The sequence below is a fragment of the Cupressus sempervirens genome, chromosome 6 (genome assembly GCF_028749045.1).
Source record: "Cupressus sempervirens isolate cs-2001-9-10 chromosome 6, ASM2874904v1, whole genome shotgun sequence".
Taxonomy (NCBI): Eukaryota; Viridiplantae; Streptophyta; class Pinopsida; order Cupressales; family Cupressaceae; genus Cupressus; species Cupressus sempervirens.
In genome coordinates this window covers 222,400,707-222,417,390 of record NC_143123.1, presented here as the reverse complement: position 1 = coordinate 222,417,390, position 16,684 = coordinate 222,400,707, and the positions used below count along the sequence as shown (strand labels likewise).

Sequence of the window (16,684 nt, the reverse complement as noted above, 5' to 3'; positions counted from 1 at the left end):
ATAGCACCAAACAAATGGTGGACTGTATTGGATGCAAACCTGTGAGACTTCAACCTTCTTAAATACCTAAGAAGGCATTGCTCAGGGAAGGGCAATACCCTGTCCTGCACTGCCTATTTCAGTTCTTTCAAGTTTATGATCTGCTGAGTCAAGAGCTTATATGGCTGCGTGGAGGTGGCTAGGTGCATAACCAAAAGGGTTGAGATTGCAAGGTGGATCGAGGAGCTGAATGCAACCTTTAGTTCAGAGGATCTGACTTTACTGTTGTCTGTTGACACAGAAAAGCAGATAGATTAAAATTGTAATTTATATAGTTTATTTGTGTTTCCAAGACATCATCCGGGGAGGATAGGAGAGGCAAGGAGAAGGAACCTTGATTTTTCTATCATATTTCTTACTTCAAAACAGTGACATGTTCTATTTAAATAACAATGGAACAATAAAACATTTATTCTGAAAGCATGTAAATTTTAGGCATGAAACAACAGCTCTGTACTTGTACTTGCACTTTTCACTGGCGTCGTTGGAGAAGTTTCTCCAAATTCTGTTAAAACCTTCACAATGAAAGCATGCCTGCTGCTGATTTGGTGGAAAAGTTTTCACTGATCACTGCAAGGCCTCTATTTTGTATCATGTCAATTCCACAGAGTGTTCTACTTAAGGCACATATGAGATGGGTGATAAATTCTGAGCATATACTTTTCTCTCCATTAAAACCATTAATGCTAAAGTAAAGCGTTTAACATGTTTTAAACCTAACTGATAGTCTTATAGACATTTCCACTTACAACTCTCTGCGACAGGATTCCATTAAGATGAAATCCTTCTTACAAGGAAAATAAATCCACGCCCACATCAATACAACAGGATGCAATCCCAACTGTGTTTTGCTAGCAACTTTTCTCAACATGTACGCCAGATGCAGAAGCCTGATGGAAGCTCGAAGAGTTTTTGATCAGACAGGGGGAAAAAGATGAAATAAAATGGACTGGGATGATAGCAGCTTATGCAGGTAAAGGTTTTTTTTGAGGAATCTCTGGGTTTGTTTTATGAAATGTGAAAGAAAGGTATGGAACCAACTCAATTTACCTTTGCAAGTGTAATCAGAGCTTGTCCCAATTTAGCTGCTCTTAAAGATATTCATGAGTAGATTGTTATCAATTGGTTTGAGTCTGATGCTTTTGTGGGGAGTTCTCTGGTGAGCATGTCTGAGAAATTTGGAAATTCAGAGATAGCACACAAAGTGTTTGACAAAATACCTGAACCAAATTTAGTAAGCTGAAATGCCACGGTGGCAGGATATGCAAGGAATGGGCATCCGGAGGAGGCTTTGATTTTGTTCAGAAGATGGGAAAGAAGGATATCTATTCATGGAATGGGATGATTGTGGGGTATGCACAAAATGGGTTGGTTGATAAGGCAATGGACCTCTTCTAAAGAATGCTTTAGAGAGCCCAAATTTTGTGGAATAATGTGATTAGTGGTATGCACAGAATGGCCAGGTTGAGGATGCACTGAAACTGTTAGACAAAATGCCTCCGAGAGACGTCATATCTGGAACACTATGATTGCAGCATATGTGCAATGTGGGGATATTGACTGGAATCTGGAAATAACAAAGAGGGGATTTTAGTCAGAAGTTTTTGTGGGCAATGCCCTTGTAAATATGTACTGCAAAATGTGGGATCACAGAGAATGCACGTGATGTGTTTGACAAGATGCCTTAGTGAAATACTTTCTCTTGAACATCAATGATTGCAGCTTATGCCATGTATGGCTGTGGCATTGAATCCCTTGAATTCTTTGAGAAAATGCAACTCCTAGGCACAAGGCAAGACCATGTTACATTCATGCATGTTTTACTATTGCTAAGTAATAATGTCCCCACCCGCTTTTTCTCTCGAGTTGACATGAATAGAAATTCGTTTGTTTTCTAGTGCTCTCCTAATTTTATTCGACCCACATAAATAACCATAGATGATTTGATGAGATTTATACGGTAAGAAGAAGCACTGAAGGCAATGGCCTTGTTTGAAGGGGCCCAAGATACCAAAATTGGGTGATAATTTTCCTTAAACAGCCCTGCCAGAGTCAATTTTGTGGGGAATAATGGAAAGCTCCTCGAAAAGTTGTCACAACTTTTTTATTTATATCAACAAGTGGACATTTTTGATGAAAGACTGATTGTGATGGAATCATTGATGTAAACAATACTGAATCACATTTACTTCAATCCACTAAACAAAAAATAATTCCTGTAGGTGGTTGTGGAGGAGATGAACATTTTGACAATAATATTGTTGAGATATGACAACAAGAAGATTTGGTATCTGAATTCAGTCTTGCTGATGATTCATAGTGATTGACAAATGATTGTGAATATTTAGAATTGAAGTAATTTAGTCTTGAAATATATTTCATAAATATAGAAGACCTAGAAAGATAGTACATTATTTGAAATGTGAATAGAAGAAGAAACTAAAATATTATTGAATTAAAAAATAATAATAATCATAAAATAAGGCAAGAGCCTACAACATATCGGTAAATTGTGAGCTTCTCATCTGAGAGGTCTTGGGTATGAATCTACTCCAGCCTAACAAATAATAATAAAATAATCTCGGTATCCATCAAAAGAAATATTATAATCATAAAATAAATCTGCAAACCAATTTAATGGTAACTAATAAGATTTAACTATTTTTAATAACACGATGTCTATCCAAAATTTAATTTGCAGTTTGTTAAATATATTATTGTACAAAAAATAAATAAAAATAAAAATATATTATACAATAATATATTAAATTATTTAATTGTCTTTTAAATTATAAAGTTGTGTAAAAAACTAGTATATAAATACATACTTAATTCATCATTTTTATGAGATTCTTAATCTTTCCTTCAAGGATTTGAACCAAATCTACAAACATAGAGTAAGTCATTGTCATAGCACTACATTTAGAATTCAACTTTTAAATTAAGACTTTTTTGATTCCCTCTTGTTTTGGATTTGCAAGGGCATTTTGATTTTCTCCGATTAAGATGAATCAATTGATTCCCATTTTCAAATGAACTATCCATAATACAATAATACATATTTTACTCAAGAGACTCAATTGTATGTTATAAATTTTAAATCATTAGCAATTATTTAGTTGAATATTCGATATATTAGGATAATAATAGTGAAAAAATTTGAAAAAAAAAACAAAATTGATGAGAAAAAAAGTCTTGAAACTAAATTCATACCCTACAATTATATGACATGAAGATATTTTGTAACCATTTAATGCTAGTGTCTGTTTGATGGTTGCAATAATTCATGTCGGCACACTACTTTTGTAGGATTACTTTACTCCTAGCCTGTCCTAAAATACAAGGTTGGTGCAGGGTATGGACATCCTTTAGAGTAGGAGTACAATTGAATTTAGGTCAGAATCAGCAATAGGGTTCAATTAAAATTGAATTTCTAATTAATTGGATAAAATTTAGATTAAAGACAGTTTTAGGGTTAGGTTTCAATTAGTATTAGTGTAAGGGTTAATATTATGGTTGATGTGTGTTATATTACGCTTTGAATTTTCTTAAGTTTTGGGTTCTATTGACAATCCTAATTATGGCCATAATCATCACTGTAGGAGACCTATGAGGACAATATCAACTGTTCAATTATATTGTATGCCCTATAATGTATTATTCAATATATTTTGACTAGTGGCTTAACCATTGCACCTCCTTTTGGTGCAAGTGCTAGTTGTACTTTGAAATGTAGCTTACATGATGTATATGACAGTTGCAAGGGCTGAAATATTTTGTTAATCAGCATATGGTATTTCTTCCTCATGCTTTTATAATTTTATTAGCTCTCGACTTATTAACAATGATTGAGTGAACTTCAAAATTCACTTTTTCACTCAAAATCGCCGGTTTCTAGAAACTGTTCTAACCGTGTCTTTTTATGTGGAAATTTATAACTGAATGGCTCAAGTATAAAATGCCTAGCTTTAGTTATATCAAAATATTTGGATATCCATAGCAATAACATTCCAGGTATTAGATAATTTATCCTTTTTTAATGGTTTCTTTGGCCTTCATTTTGAACTGTATAAATAGGTTTGTGTGTTTGACTTGTCTCTCTTAGGAAAGCTAGGCTTAAAAGGTCCGGCTTGTAGTATAACTTTGTGTGCCATTCGACAGTGACTCCACTTCCAGGCATTGTGCATGCTGCTTGTCATCCTGTGTGTGCGGGTCTTGTCTGAAGTTGCTATCTTAAATGCAAGAAGGAATGCTAAGGCAGGTCGAATGATTGAAGTACATGTGAGAAATTAAACTATTAAAAATGTGTAAGGCTCAGTTCTAATTATTTAGAGTAAGTTATTGGCTTTTGTATTTTTCAAGTAAAATATCGCTCACATGAGATCAGAAATGAAATCACCCTGTGGGGTGCTGGGTGGCCTGAAGTTGCTGTCTCAACTGCAACTAAGGCAGTTATAGTGATTAAAGTGCAGCCGTGAAGTCAATTATATTAAAAGATTTTATGAGGCAGTGGATAAGGTTCAGTTCTAATTATTTAGAAAACCTTATCGTCTTTTGTATTTTTCAAGCTAAATATTGTCCACATCAAATTAGAAATGAAATCCATTGCTAGCTTGGTATGCATCCTTTAGTTGTGAGTAGTATAAAAGGAATATTATTAATACATAAAATAATGATGCCCGCAAAAATATCTGATGTACATAAGTGAAAATATGATAGTTCAGGGAAAAAGCTATGGGGGAATGGATTTTTCATTTGAGTGGCCCAGTGAGGTTATGGTAAAAGTTGAAGTGATCGTGTTCCATGGGGATTTTCATGTGCTACTATTGACAAATACATATTATGTTGCATGTAAACTTGCTTTATTGTGTAACCCTAACTTGTGTTGCAGTGTCTTCCAGCCAAGCACACGAGATTATGGATTAATGGTGAATTATTATGCAAGCCGAGGTGACAAGCATCATGCAAGATGCACTTTTGAAAGTATGCGGGCAAAAGGAATAGAACCAAATTCATACGTATACACAAAGTAAGGATTGTTTTCTATGGTTTTTTATATAGGCCATGGGAAAGAAACTTCAAACAATTAGCATGATGAACTGTTTACAAGTTATGCTTCTTTCTGCTTTCTTCATCGGTAAAAACATCAAATCTTTCTGCAACTTTGTTGTTTTTTAGGGTATTAAAGCTCTAATTTAAAAGAATAAAAATATGCCTTTCTGAAGTAGCTCTTAATCTATTTGTAAAAAATAAAAATCGTTATATTACAAGTGAAAAAAAGAATTCAGAGCTTCCTTCTTTCATGTGTGACAGGTGTCCTAGATTCATGAATTAAAACATTATACATGCATATCATTTGGTGTCCACCATGCATATGGGTAAAGTTCCCTGTGCATGCCTGGTTTTAATACTTAACAAGATTTTGCACGTCAGTTGTTATCCATCAGGAGTTATGCATGAGAGAGGCTTGCTTGATGGCCAAATGTGCATTGAAGATGCTGGGATTTAGGAAAATGCCTTGCATGCTTCCTGTATGCAGGCACAATTGTCAGTATAAAAATCTTGAGGGACCTGGCGATTCTCTGCTTCATTTTAAATTTGCATGTCATGTTCTCTGAAAATACACAATTTTCAAGTGTTCATCATTTGGTTTAAGTCTTCAAAATAGGTGGGTTTCCACTATTTCCATTCTCTTCTCATATTGAGAAGGGTTATTGGAGGGAGCTAATTGTTGTTTCATTTCCATTAAATCTCTCATATAGGTATCTTTCATTTGAATGGTAACTGTTGGGTCCTCTTGTGTTTGTTCAATATTAAATTTGATTTGCAATATCCTTTAAGACTGTGCTGTCTAAATTATATCTCAATTGATCTAAGTGTCAGAGTCTTCCTTGCTAATTATGGTTTTTGTTCTTGACTGCAGACCTTATATGCTTATATCAATATATTGTCTTACTGACAATATTAGCTTTTGCTGACTGGAATAAATATCTATAAATTATATATCTGTATATTGTCTTATTGACAATATTCGTTTTGCTGACTATAATAAATCTTTATATCTGATTGGTGGTTCAAGTCTGTCTTTGACTCTATATTCAATGCTGCTTATATTTTGGTTTTTGAATTGCAAGTATAAACTCCATTTGATTGCATATTGCTTTTGTTTGTGTTTCTATCACGTGGCTGAGTATAAATGTAATTTTCTGTTTAGTGTAACATATCAATTTTTCTAAACTGAAATTAAGTACGCATTCTAAGATCTATAACTGAACAATAACGGAATGACATGAAGCAGTTACCAAAAACAATACATCATAACTATATTTCAGAAGTAAACATCTATTAAAACCATTTCATAGGATGATAACTGAAATAACTTTCAGTTAAACTGAATGCTGTAACAACTCAACAAGGAATTATAATCATTTCAATATCTTCTACGACTATGCACTAAGAATTATAAATGTACTTAGAAGTAAGATCCAGAGTACATACTGAAACTACCTAAAAATGACTAAAGGCGTTGTTCAAGCCTCGACATCTGGTAAAGAGGAGAAGCATTGACATAGGCTTAACCTCCCAACCTCGGACCTTATAAATCCCCACAATCTTTTAACAAGAAAGGCCCTCCCTATCCCGGGTTAGGCTTGGGGCACTATAGTACAGCCATCTGAGCATTATTAAGATAATATCTTATACTTTCTATAATAGTCAACTACTTGTTTGTAGTCCGTCTTTCAGTCTAGATAGAAATGTTTCCTATCCCGTCTCTTTTTTCTTCAGTCCAGATAGGAATGTTTCCTATCCTGTCTCTAGTTTTGTTTCTAATTCCGTCTTCAGTCTACGTTGAAAAGAAACAACGTCCTTGTAATTCTTTATAAGAAACACATTTGTTCCTCTGTTAATTAATGAATCCTTCGGAAATCCGTTAATCTGCCAACTCTTCTTAAATCTTGTAACATGATATCAGAGCTATTACTTAAATTTTTTCGAAAAAATTTATAATTTCTTCGTGAAATTATTTGTTTAAATTTTTTCAAAATTTTTTCTGTTGAATTTCTCTAAAACCCGCTTAGGGTTTTCGGCCTAGAGAAATTTCTGAACTCGGGTCTGCCTGTGTTTGTTCAGCACACTCTAGCCCCATTCGTCCATGCACATCGATCTTGGAAAAAAATCTGCCATTTTTATCAAGAAATCTGAAGTTTTTTCAAGCCTTTTTCAGCCAGGGCCATTTTTTTTCGAAACCCTAATTTTTGGGGTCGAAAAAATATTTTGTTTGAAAATTCTTGGTGGGTTTTTCGAGAGCTCAACTGGGTTGTCGTCCGTTTTTTCTGGGTGCCTCGATTTTTGAGCCAACAGATTCAGAAAACGATAGCAAATTTTTTTTGGGTTTTTCGAGCTCTCTTCTGGGTCATTCTCTGATTCTTCTGGGTCTTTCGTATTTTTGCCTCGAAGAACGTGCCTTCACAGATTTTCACAGTTTTTCATTAAAAAACGTGCCATGGCATCTCTGACAAATATTTTGCTCGAACATAATTCCAAATTCAATGGTCGCAATTATGGAACTTGGAAGCAACGCATCATCGCAATCTTCTAATATTGAAACACCGATCAACTTGTTCTGGGTGTTACGCAGCGTCCGACTTCTCCGGGTCCTGATCAAGGCGAAGCTGCAGTTTTCGCCTTCTGAATCTGTTTCTGTGGGTTTGTTGATTTTCTCCTCAAAAATCATTTCAAGTTGTCTGTAATACGCAAGGTTGTGTGAGATTCTGGGTTTGTTGATTTTCTCCTCAAAAATCATTTCAAGTTGTCTATAATTCGCAAGGTTGTGTGAGATTCTGGGTTTGTTGATTTTCTCCTCAAAAATCATTTCATGTTGTCTGTAATATGCAAGGTTGCGTGAGATTCTGGGTTTTACCGTTTTTTCCACAAAAACGAAGTTTTGTAATCTATTTTGAGTCATAGCACTTTTCTGGCAAAGCTTCTTGGTTTCAGCATTCTGTAGATCCAAGGAGGGTCTCAATTATCACAGAATGTTCCGACATCCGTACGTTGACCATTAAGGGAGGGTAATAAGATAATATCTTATACTTTCTATAATAGTCAACTACTTGTCTGTAGTCCGTCTTTCAGTCTAGATAGGAATGTTTCATATCCCGTCTCTTTTTTCTTCAGTCCAGATAGGAATGTTTCCTATCCTGTCTCTAGTTTTGTTTCTAATTCCGTCTTCAGTCTACGTTGTTTCTTTTAGAAACAACGTCCTTGTAATTCTTTATAAGGAACACATTTGTTCCTCTGTTAATTAATGAATCCTCCGAAAATCCGTTAATCTGCCAACTCTTCTTAAATCTTGTAACAAGCATACCGATGCTTAGAATGTCCGCTCAGTAATAGGCGGGCATGCCTGATTAATTGACACCACTGACATCTTGTGATCAAATTAGGCAAGCATGTCTTTAATCAACCTTGGCCAAGGCTTAAGATGGGTTTCTAATACCTGATCACCACCGCTTCACTTGACAACAAGGTACGTATTGGACAATCATGAGCTGACTTGGATGCTTTAGTAATTCATCATAAAGTTTTCAAATGTTCATACATGGAAGTTTTGACTCGCTGTTACTTCTCCGATCCTTTCCTCTCCTTCCTCTTTCATTGGCTTCACTAGCCAAGGTGAGTCCTTGAAGACTATTATTTCATACTGGGATATTATCACATGGTGATTTTGGAATATTTTCCACTAGCTGATATAGTTCGAGCACTACCATGTACAATCACACATTCTGTTCTAGTTATCAAATCTTTATAATAGAACTCTCCTAAGGAGATACTCGGATTTCAAAGAAGAAAGAAAGAAAATGAACAAACAAATTAATAATAGGGCCTCTGCATATCGAGCCTCAAAGATGGCTGACTAAAAGGTTTATAGAAAGGTTTTATTGCAGTCTCAACAGCAAAATGAAAGACCATAGTACAATCATGGTAGAATAGACTTGGAACTGTAAAAGAACGTGATGTGATCGAGAAGACTGATGCCAAGGAGAAGCTGACTTTGTCTATGTCGTGCGAATCTGAAGCCCGATAGTTGGTGTTGCTGAGAGAAAGGAATGTAACAAGGTAGACTGTGAGGAAGAATAGAATAATTTGCTGGTTGGTAAATCTTATATGGTCTGATGCAAGACACACAAATATAACATCCTCTCCGGCATAGCAAGCCGCGGGTCTTAAACTCTTGTCTTGTTTTCAAGTTGACAGTTTCAAAAAGATCATCGGTTTCATAAGGTCACTGAATTTGAAAGATGGCGCCAAGTGTAGATGGCCACCTCTTATAAAAAGATAATGTGTTTTAAATTACTATAAGTTCCTTTTCTAAAAACATTATATATGTGCATATATATATATATATAGTTTTAATTTTTAAATATATGATTTCATCATGCTATTTATTATATCTAAAATTGCACCTATAAATATACATATATCTATATACGCGTGTAGTTTAGAGAAATATGGTTTATTTCTAACATCATATTCTCTTTGTATATGCACATGTATATATATATACATATATTAATAAGTACAATTTATACATATCATCCTAGTATCATGGTGACATCATACATATATATATATATATTTGTGATAGAAAATACTGTGGGTATCTTAAAACAACAGAGAGGTGATAGTTCCAAACAACAATTTTAGATATTTACTGTTTTTATATGTTTGACTAGGTAGCTCATGACTATCCAATGGTGTACTCTATTGTGAAGTTGCTAAACCCTTATCAAGCTAGTTAAAGGTCATACTTGACGATCAAACAATGAACTAAGGTAGTGCCCCCATGCCTTGATTCTCATTTAGAAATGCTTTCTTCCCTTCGTCTGCTTTTGCAATCACCAAAGCAACATTTCTACAATAATAATAGGTTCCTCCATTTAAATCAAACATTAGAATGTATCACTGATATATGTAAACAACAGCTAACTACCATTATCAATAAACAAATAAACATGTTAACAGTTAACCAATTCTAATATACAAGATTTCAACAACCTCCTTTCACATGAAATAAACGGTTAACTACAATTTCCTTTTTCACATGATCATGACAATGACAATCTCAACTAGTCGTTACAACAGCTATAAACTTATTTGAATTAGGTCAAAATTTTGGGACATAACATACCCTTCCGCTTATGTTTTCTTCGTCCGCGATGAATTTCCACAAATAAAGTTTTCAAAGCAGTTCTTAAGTAATTACATAATATTTTTATCACAATAAAGAGAGAGAAAAATGATCATGCTCTGGTCCCAGAGAAAAGATGGGGATATTTCTAGAAAATCTCATCATAGTCCTCCCAAGTAGCATTCTCTTTAGCATATTGGTCCCATTGGACCTTGCATTGAGGTATGTCTTGATTTCGTAAGTGGAGCTTACGCACCTCGAGTATTTTGAGTGGTTCTATTTCCACCATCCTTGGGTTTCGTACCTTGTTAGGAACCTGTGTGTTCCTTCTGTTTATTTTGTTAGAGTAGTGTTGTCGGACGCATATGCTTTGTAAGTCGTCCCGTGAGTATATTTTATTATCCCACATGCATAGGTAGTATTACTTTTCTAGATCGTACCCAGTATATAAGAATAGGTTGAGGCCCTTGATGGGCACGGACGAATTTATTGTATTGAGCTTGCTCAAAGGAGGTTACCCCCTCGAAGTGGCCTGCGATCAGTAGATTCATTCTGAGTTCTGCTATCACTTTGTATTCTGTTATTTCGAGCATTCTCACGATATTGCTATAAGGAGGTTCTTCACATCTGGTATCAGAGCACTCTCTTGGGCTCGCTGGGTGGAAATTACATCAAATTTTTTTTTTTTCTGTCGTGGCCTTCAGGTTCCTCTCACTTCTAATATCTCTTGTTATTGCAATAACTCTTTTCAGTTGTTCTGTCTGTGAGTGAATTTTTCTAAGTTGACTGTTCAAAAAAAAAAAAAAAAAAAAGAGTAAAAATTTTTCTGTTTTTTAGTCGTAGCTTCCTTGTTTGCTTTCTATTTCTGCTCATACTTCCACAGAACGTCTGCAATATCATTTCGCATACTTCCTTCCTTGGCGACCCAACCCCAAATTTTACATATCAAAGCCCTAAATCCCTCATTTATCTAATTTTAGGGTTTGCCCTATCTTTTTCACCTCTCATCCAATCGCCACCAAACTGAGCCACAAGATTCAATTCCTCATTTTGCTCCCTTATCCCTCTTGGACTGTTCGCCTCATTTCGCCTCCCTACCCTTGAAACCCTCATTTTTCTTTTTCCCTTGTCCCCAGATAGTCTCCCACCACCCGTCGAACACCCATTTCCTATATGAGTTTTACCCAAATCCAAGTTTGCCGTAACTAAAAAAGTTTTTGTTTCTCATCTTCTACCCATTTCAAAAAAAAATCATGGAAGAGGAAATTGCATCCCTCAAAACCAAACTTCAAGATCTGGATGACAAAATTCTGGGTCTTAACTTTCAGCAGTCAGCCATGAGCCGAAACCATTCAGGAGATACTGGGTCCTCTTCTGGCAATTTCCGTGGACCAAAGCTTGATTTTCCACGCTTCGATGGTTCTGATCCGACTGGATGGATCTATAGGGCAGAGCAGTATTTCAGCTTGCATAATACTTTGGATAACCACAAAGTCTCCCTTGCATCTTTTCATTTGGAACATGAAGCTCTTCAATGGTTCCGTTGGTACATCAAGGCTAATGTAGGCTCAACGTGGAGCGAATTGTGCACCCTCATTTTGGAGCGCTTTGGCCCTAGTTCCTTTGATGATTTCACAGGAGCACTCACTAAACTGCGTCAAACAGGCACTGTAAGAGAATACCAGACAGAGTTTGAAAAATTAGCTAATTACACAGAGGGCTTGTCTGATGAATTCTTCCGTAGTTGTTTTGTCAGTGGTCTGAAGGATGCACTTCGCTCAGAAGTCAAAATGTTTCGACCTACTACAATGATGGAAGCCCTTGGGTTGGCTAAGTTAGCGGAAGACAAGATTAGTGCTCTACAACGCTCCAGATCTAATTTTGTTCCATTCAGAAATACAGGTTCTCACAACCCTCCCGTCATACCAGCTCCCAGAACTACTCCGATCAAGCACTTGTCTGAAACAGAGATGCGAGTCAGGCGAGACAAAGGGCTTTGTTATAATTGTGATGAGAAATGGTCTCGGGGCCATAGATGTGTTCAGCAAAAGCTCTATCTCTTGGATGTGGATTCTCCACCGGAACTGGAAGAATATGTAGATGCTCAGGAAACAGTGGATGATGAGGTTGAGCCTCACCAGCCTGAACCTCCTTCACCAGAAGCTCCACCAGAGATATCTGTCCATGCTTTGGCAGGAGTCACTACTCCACAAACCATGCGGGTCCAGGGTTTCTTCAAGAAGATCCCTCTTACTATACTCATTGATTCTGGTAGCACTCATAACTTCATTGATCCACGAATAGCCAAACAGGCTGATTGCTTTATCCATCCCTGCTCTAGCTTTGAAGTCATGATTGCCAATGGGGGCACTTTACCTTGTAAAGGGAAATGTCGCAATGTGCGTCTCTCTATTGGAGATTATAACATGCGCTCTGACATGTTTGCCTTACCCTTAGGTGGCTGTGATGTGGTTTTGGGTGCCCAATGGTTACGCACTCTTGGCCCCATTCTCTGGGATTTTGCTGAACTTTGGATGCAGTTTTCAGCCGAGGGGCACCAACACACTTTGAAAGGCTTACAACCAGGGTCTCTCAGCATCATCAGTTCACACCGTATGGAAAAACTTCTTAAGAAGAATTCACATGGTGTCATCGCTCAGCTCCATTCCATTCAGATGCAGCCATCAGCAGTCTCTAGCACTCCTGCCGATCTCCAACACATTTTGGACAAGTATTCTGGTATATTTGCTGAACCTGTGGGATTACCTCCTTCTCGTCCAGAGGACCACCGTATTCAGCTCCTTCCTGGCAGTGTTCCGCCCAACATCAGGCCCTACCGCTACCCATTTCATCAGAAGACCGAAATCGAGATACTTGTCCGTGACTTACTGAAGCAAGGTATTATTCGCCCTAGTACCAGTTCCTTTTCTTCTCCAGTTCTGCTTGTTCGCAAAAAAGATGGGTCATGGCGACTCTGCATTGATTTCCGAGCACTTAATCATCTCACTATAAAGGACAAGTTTCCCATTCCAGTTGTTGATGAACTTCTTGATGAACTTCATGGGGCTCATTTTTTCTCCAAGTTAGATCTTCGTTCTGGGTATCATCAAATTCGGGTTAATGAGGAGGATATACCTAAAACTGCCTTCCGCACACATGATGGTCACTATGAATTTTTAGTCATGCCCTTTGGCCTCACGAATGCTCCTTCAACATTTCAGGCAGTGATGAATAACATATTTCGACCATACCTCCGGAAATTCATTCTGGTCTTCTTTGATGATATCCTCATATATAGCAAAACTTGGGCTGAGCATCTCCATCATCTGGAGCTTGTCTTGCAACTTCTCTCTGATCATCAACTCTGTGCAAAACTATCTAAATGTGTGTTTGGCCAGGAGGAAGTGGAGTATCTCGGGCATATTGTTGCACACCATGGAGTGCGGGTGGATCCTACAAAAATAGATGCCATGAAAACTTGGCCGCATCCTAAAACTCTCAAGAGCCTTCGGGGTTTTTTGGGGTTGACTGGCTACTACCGCAAGTTTGTCAAAGATTACGGGAAAATTGCAGCACCATTGACAGCTCTGTTAAAAAAGGATGCCTTCTCCTGGACCCCTGTTGCTGAGACTGCATTTGAACAACTGAAACAGGCTATGTGCAGTACACCTGTTCTCGCGATGCCAGATTTTTCCAAACCCTTCACTATTGAGAGTGATGCTTGCGGCAATGGATTGGGTGCTGTTCTCCTGCAAGATGACCATCCTATTGCGTTCACTAGCAAAGCCCTCTCTGGTAAGAATCTAGCCCTCTCTACCTATGAAAAAGAAATGATGGCTATTTTGCATGCTGTACAGAAGTGGCGGCCATACCTCTTAGGGAGTCATTTTTGCATCAGAACCGATCACCAAAGTCTGAAATACTTCCTGGAACAACGGGTATCCTCTCCTACACAACAGAAATGGGTCAGCAAACTCATGGGGTATGATTATGAGATCACCTACAAGAAGGGTAAGGAGAATATTGTGGCAGATGCTCTTTCTCGCACATTTGATAATCAAGCTTCCCTTTCCGCTATTTCTATGCCCATTCCCAATTGGTTAGCGTCTGTTCAGCAGGGCTATGACGGTGACTCTTCTTTATCTCAAATCATTCACCAGCTAGCCAATAATCCTTCTGCTATACCACATTACTCTTGGGATGGTGCTTCTCTTCGATACAAGGGTCGGCTAGTGCTTCCTCAGAACCCAGCTCTACATCAGGCTATTTTTTATGAACTCCATGCTTCTCCTTCAGCAGGGCACTTAGGCTTCCTCAAAACTTATGAGCGAGCAAGGAGAAACTTCTTTTGGAAAGGGATGAAACAGACGATTCAACAGATGGTGGCTGAATGTGATACTTGCCAATGCCACAAGGGTGAAACGACCCTCCTTCCTGGCTTGCTCGAACCATTGCCCATCCCTACACGGATTTGGACTGATATTTCTATGGATTTCATTGAAGGGCTTCCTAAATCCGGTGGCAAGACAGTGATCTTGGTTGTGGTTGATCGTCTCTCGAAATATAGTCATTTTTGTGCCCTCAGCCACCCCTATACTGCCTCCTCTGTTGCACAAATCTTCATGGACCAGATATTTCGTCTTCATGGACTCCCTTCTTCCATTGTCTCTGATCGTGATGCAACTTTTACCAGTCATTTTTGGACTGAACTGTTTCAGAAAACTGGCACCAAACTGAAGATGAGTTCGGGCTATCACCCACAAACTGATGGTCAAACTGAAATTGTCAATAAATGCTTGGAAACTTATCTTCGTTGCTTCACTTCCGAACAGCAACATCAGTGGGCCAAGTGGCTCCCTTTAGCTGAATGGTGGTACAATACCTCTTACCACACTGCCTCTAAAATGACTCCATATGAAGCAGTCTATGGTCAGGCACCTCCAGTGCTCCTTCCCTACACTCCCAACAGCTCACCAGTCCAGGCAGTTGACATAGTTCTCCGCAGCAGGGATCAGATTCTTCGTACCTTACAGGATAATCTTCACATGGCCCGTAATCGGATGAAACAGCAAGCAGATCAACACCGTTCTGAGCGCTCATTTCAAGTTGGGGATATGGTTTTTCTTCGTCTACAGCCATACAAACAATCCTCCCTAAAGCTGAAAGGGCGTCATAAGCTGGCCCCAAAATTTTATGGGCCTTATAAGGTTCTGCAGAAGATTGGTTCAGTTGCTTATAAACTGGAACTTCCTCCTTCTTCCCGCATTCATCCAGTCTTTCATGTTTCTTGTCTAAAGAAAGTTCTGGGTACCACTGTCAGAGCACAAACTACTCTCCCTGAAATGGATACGGAAGGATCCATTATCCTGGAGCCGGTGGCAATCATTGACCAGCGCACTCGCCAGCTTCGCTCTTGCTCCATCTCTGAGGTCTTGATTCAGTGGCATGGCATGCAACCAGAGGATGCTACCTGGGAACCCCTTCTTCAGATTCAACAACAATTTCCACACCTTAAGCTTTGAGGACAAAGCTTTTTTCTAAGGGAGAGGGGATGTTAGGAACCTGTGTGTTCCTTCTGTTTATTTTGTTAGAGTAGTGTTGTCGGACGCATATGCTTTGTAAGTCGTCCCGTGAGTATATTTTATTATCCCACATGCATAGGTAGTATTACTTTTCTAGATCGTACCCAGTATATAAGAATAGGTTGAGGCCCTTGATGGGCACGGACGAATTTATTGTATTGAGCTTGCTCAAAGGAGGTTACCCCCTCGAAGTGGCCTGTGATCAGTAGATTCATTCTGAGTTCTGCTATCACTTTGTATTCTGTTATTTCGAGCATTCTCACGATATTGCTATAAGGAGGTTCTTCACATACCTGCAATAGGTTCCAAATAATTATATGTTTGTGAGGAGTGATATATTTCTACACATGGAAGATGCATGCATCCTGGTAAGGGCTCGAGGTATTGTGATTTTGTAGGCTACTGGGTTCACAACTTCCAACACCTCAAAGGGTCCCACACACCTTGGGGCCAATTTGGCATTCTTCTGAACTTTGGTACTCCCACTGAAAATTCTCTAGGTATTCTCTTTGCATATGCATAACTCTTTAGTTTATCATTTTCTTCCTTCAGTCTCTGATGGATTTGAGTTACTTGTTCTTCTATCTCCCTTAGCATTTCTGGCCCAAGGACAATTCTGTCCTCAACACTGTTCCATCTTATAGAGGTTTTGCATTTGCGACCATATGCAGCCTCAAAGGGTGTCATCTTCTTAGTAGCGGATTGGTAGGAGTTATTATAAGAAAATTCTACCAAGGGTAGATACACCTCAAATTGGTATTGTCAATCCATGCAATAGACTCTTAGAAGCTCTTCCAAAACTTGGTTTGCCCTCTCTGTTTGGCCGTCAGTCTCTAGATGATAAGCAAAACTAATATTTAGTTTAGTCCCC

At 38.0% G+C, this 16,684-nt stretch overlaps 1 protein-coding gene across 8 annotated transcripts in view; it reads left to right on the top strand.

Annotated features, from left to right (window-relative positions):
* The window catches only part of LOC149552070 (pentatricopeptide (PPR) repeat-containing protein), a 305,115-nt gene that overhangs the window by 31,466 nt on the left and 256,965 nt on the right, over positions 1–16,684 (top strand). For all 8 annotated transcript variants that reach the window (XM_089787540.1, XM_089787542.1, XM_089787541.1 and 5 more), the window contains one exon: positions 4,941–5,068. In XM_089787540.1, coding sequence (XP_089643666.1) covers positions 4,941–5,068 — 128 coding nt within the window. The remainder of the gene's footprint in view (positions 1–4,940; positions 5,069–16,684) is intronic.